Below are 4,332 nucleotides of genomic sequence, written 5' to 3' on the forward strand. Positions count from 1 at the left end.
CATATATCTAGTCGGGAGTGGTGCTGACTGAAAACAGATGATTTGGAGCGATTCGCGCGCCATCTGTTGGTCATTCTAAGGACTTATTGAACTACCATCGTAATATAACAATAATTTTTAACTTTGGCGATTAGACAATATTGCTCCAGCAAAACTTTGGTCCCTTGACATGATTGGTCTGTTATAGACTTTCGCGAACATTTGAGATTCCGCAGTCCAACTCGCAGTCTTTCTAATAACATCTATACTAAAACCACTTTTATGAGCTGCCGACGGAGCGGCATGTCTTGTCGAATGTCCTGAGAATTGAGTGGTATCTATCCCACTTTTTGATAACATGTATTTAATCCATCGACTGATGGTTTGACTTGACACAAGACGGTGTGGCTTTTTCGTTGTGATAAAAAGCTCATCAGTTTTTCCCCGCAGGGATGATGAAACCTGAATATATGTAAGTAATGTCGTAGTAACACATAGTACTGGCTTAGATCGTAGAAACGGTACAATTAATACTGGTTGCTCCCTACCTGGGGCTGATATTTTTATGATATTTTGGATATTTATCTGTCTTTCGTTAGGCTTAACAAGTAAATTTGTCAATTGAATACTAGCAATGGTCTGGCCTCTTTGGGCAGTACTTAGTGCTAGTAAAACAATCGTTTTAAACGTTAACGTAGGGAAAGTTAGTTCATGCAAAGGATAAAACTTTGCTACATAATCAATAACTATTGAAACATCCCAGGTAGAAGAATACTTTCAAGAATACTTTCAAAGCTACTTCATACTGATCCAAAGTCGCTTTGGATAGCGAGGCGATGATAATAGCCACTGATTCGGGTGGAGTTCCTTTTCGTAAGAAAGGCTCGATGACAGCTTGCCTGCCATCAATTCGAGGGTTTCTGCCCTGGGATGATTCTTCTTCCTACAAGGAGATAGTAATAGTGACCGATTAGGTTTCAGAATTAGTGGTTGAGATTCTAATAATTCGTGAAAAAGAGGGAACCATGGCTGGTTTGGCCAGTTCGGGACTACTACGATTTCAGACGCCTTCTCCGCTTTAATCTTTTTTAACACTTTTATTATTACTGCAAATGGGGGAAAAACATAAAATTTTAGGTTAGACCAATCAAACGTAAAAGCATCTATTTTATAATGCTGTGGGGTCTGTGAATCGTGAGCAGAAGTTTTCACACTTTTTTTTGGGAAGTGGCAAATAAATCAATATCTCTATTTCCGAAGACTTGGATAATTTTTTCCAAAGTGGAATTCAACAATTCCCACTCCGTGTCGTTGTGACCTATCCGTGACAGAGCGTCCGCTTGGACATTTTCTTTGGATGGTATGTAAGAAGCGAATAAAAAATTTTTTTTTTGCTCCGCCCATTGCCAGATATCCTTCGCGAGAGCATAGAGGGTAGGAAATTTTGTTCCTCCCATCTTATTTACATAGGCGATTACTGTCGTATTGTGTATACGGAGTAGGATTTGGGAATTCCGAATGTCATTGGCAAAATTTTCTAAAGCAATTTTCACCACAAATAATTCTTTTATATTAATATGCCAGCCCTTCTGATTCTCGTCCCTAAACCCGTAGGAATTACTAGTGTTATCCGTTGCCCCCCAGCCCGTATCCGAAGGATTTGTATAGATAGTTTTTATATATTGTCCGTCTTTAAATGAGCTCGTTACAAACTTAACACTTTCTTGTCACCACTGTAAATCAGGAATTAGATCTTTAGTTATTTTAATTTTCGCATCATAGTTAAAATTATTTTTCATTCTCATCATTTATGATTGAGAAAGTATTAGAATTATCACACTTTTTCAACGGATCTCCACGTTTCGAGACAGCCTGAATCCGAAAATCAGGTTCTCACGATGGCGTCTGTCTGTCTGTCCGTCCGTTCCGTCCGGCCGTCCGTCCGTAAACCATTACACCATTATGGCTGACCCAATAGCATTTTGGGTTTGTTTTTTATTCTCGTCCCTATTTTTGGCTGATAAAGAAAGTTTGGCTTCGACAGAGAGATTTAATTTGGAAGCTTCCAAGAATGTAAGCTTTTTATATTTTCCCAATAACTGCCCTGCCTCTTTCTTCGCCATTCCTTCTTCTGTCCAGAATTTCAGCCTGGATGCTAATATTTGGTGTAAAAGTAAATCTAGGGATTTTGTTACACTCAGCTCATCCCAAATGATTTTCTTGGACGATTGGTCAAGATCATCTTCAACCTTTTGGGGGACACCTGACTGCTTTGTAACCTCTCCTTTATCCGATTCTGGAATAGGAGAATATGAGGCTAATTCAGGAGCAATGGTAAAAATTTAAGTGATTGAAGCCCTTGGTTACAGAATTAATATGCACATTAATATATTAATGCCCCTGTAAAGGTCTGCATTATACTGCGCACTAAGATGTCTTGTCGCTCGTACAAGCTCATTAAAGTGTATTAAATTTGTCTCTAATATGCCTCACCGCTAGTATAAGTTCATTAGAGAAGACCAAAGCATAATTTATTATGGCTTTGAAAAAAATTAGTTATGTTTTGTTGACAGCCTAACAAAGGAAATATGGCGACTTCTAGGGAGTGCATGGCCCCCACTCTACGTATTTATGGATGATTAAAAACCTTAAATTCTTAATAAATATCTTGGATAGAAGATTGGTGTAATTCCATAAAATCCCGTAGTGGATCACGAAGCAAGCTGCCGCTTACTTGTAGATCAAGATTGAGTTCACAATCACTACTAGAAAGTTCTTCGTTCTCGGATAGTACCGGCGAAAGTTGTTTTTGATTTATACCGTCTATCTCACTTTGCATACACTGCAACTTTTTCTCTAATACTTCTAAAAGTTCGGAATTATCCCTTTTCCCACTCATTTCTGTTATTTAAATAACCACCGCACTATTGAAAATGTAAATAAGACCAAGCTGCGTAAAAACGTGCCTTCACTCTAGCGCACAACAAAGAAATATGAAGGAACTGGGGATCAGGCCTGTATGTCGGGTGCTGAGGGCCCCGCGATGTTTCGATTTTCTTTTTCTCTAAAATGTTGTGCACTCTAGCGGTAACTTAGAGATAACTACATGGTTAAAAGTATAATCTTGAGAACGAGGCTCGAAATATAATCATATTTATTTTAATTTGTAATTATTAATCATATTTATTTTAATTTATGATTATTAATTATATTTTATAGAACTTTAAATTTCTAGTTAATATAAAAAAAAAGAAATCAAATACTTATTTTTCAAAATATTTCTGATTTCGACGAAAGTTTTTTTTCATTTTCAGACCGCAAAAGTCACAGCGCACTGGCACAAGGGCACCACCTACATGATCAAATTTGATGAAGCCGTTATTGCCCGAGACAAGCAACTGGATGATCGATAAAAAAAAATTAATTTAATTTCAGAAATTTAATGGTTTGTAATTAACCAATTAAGAATTGGGCTTCAAGAAATAAATATATTAATAAACTTGCTGGTTTGTAAAGTGTTTATTTATGATATATTTCGACATACGATGAGCATAACTTTTCTACAACATATTTTTTTTTATTTATGCGAATTTATTGTACCTGTCTTTGTATGCAACTTGACCGGTCCGGTATTGATGTTCTCTAATTCCCTGTAAAAAAATATATTCATCGTATTGATCCATTCACCCATTGAACGAAAAAAAAAGATTCAAAGGAATTAAACGTAATTGGAATATTATTTCTGAATACAATTTTTTTCATTTATTGAGCAAGAAATATTTGCATAATTTATCAGTGCAAATATTATTAAAAAAGGAAAGATAATAGTCTGAAACATTTAAGAATTTAGGACACTTACCCTTTCTTTTTTCACTCCCGCAGCGAGAAGCGCAAAAGGCAGGAAAACTAACGCAACATGCATAACAAAATTCAGAGCATTTGGCTTAAAGTACTCTCTTCTTGTGGCTCTCAAAGACATCAGTCTTTGAATTGGAGCATCAAACTGTAAAAAGAGTTCCACTCAGATTCCATTTTAGTCATTAATTTTTTTTTTTACATAAACTTTAAATTTATATCAAGTTTTCAATAATCCTCTACAAAAAATATTATAGGAGGTTCATTCATACGCCATATGGTGACAAAAATCCGAACTAGAAAGAAAAGGTACGATATACTGGAAAAATGCGAAACCGAGAACATTTTTTAAACTCTCTGATTTTTCCTTGAATAATTTTTCATTTTAAATCTGATATATGAAGCCCTTAGAGGAAAAATGTGACACAGAAAGTTATGAGGAAAAACAGTAAAGAAAAAGTTCCGAGAAAAAAAGTAACCGAAAAAGTTCAGAGGAAA

At 35.8% G+C, this 4,332-nt stretch overlaps 1 protein-coding gene across 1 annotated transcript in view; it reads right to left on the reverse strand.

Moving 5' to 3' along the window:
* Nucleotides 1-3,481: 3,481 nt before the first annotated feature.
* The window catches only part of LOC117176356, a 10,082-nt gene continuing 9,231 nt past the window's right edge, over nucleotides 3,482-4,332 (reverse strand). The window contains exons 2-3 of the mRNA XM_033366598.1: nucleotides 3,839-3,982; nucleotides 3,482-3,629 (exon numbers count right to left, since the gene is read on the reverse strand). Of these exons, the coding sequence (XP_033222489.1) occupies nucleotides 3,561-3,629; nucleotides 3,839-3,982 (213 nt within the window). The 3' untranslated portion in view covers nucleotides 3,482-3,560. The remainder of the gene's footprint in view (nucleotides 3,630-3,838; nucleotides 3,983-4,332) is intronic.

Source organism: Belonocnema kinseyi, chromosome 7 (assembly GCF_010883055.1).
Source record: "Belonocnema kinseyi isolate 2016_QV_RU_SX_M_011 chromosome 7, B_treatae_v1, whole genome shotgun sequence".
NCBI classification, from domain to species: Eukaryota; Metazoa; Arthropoda; class Insecta; order Hymenoptera; family Cynipidae; genus Belonocnema; species Belonocnema kinseyi.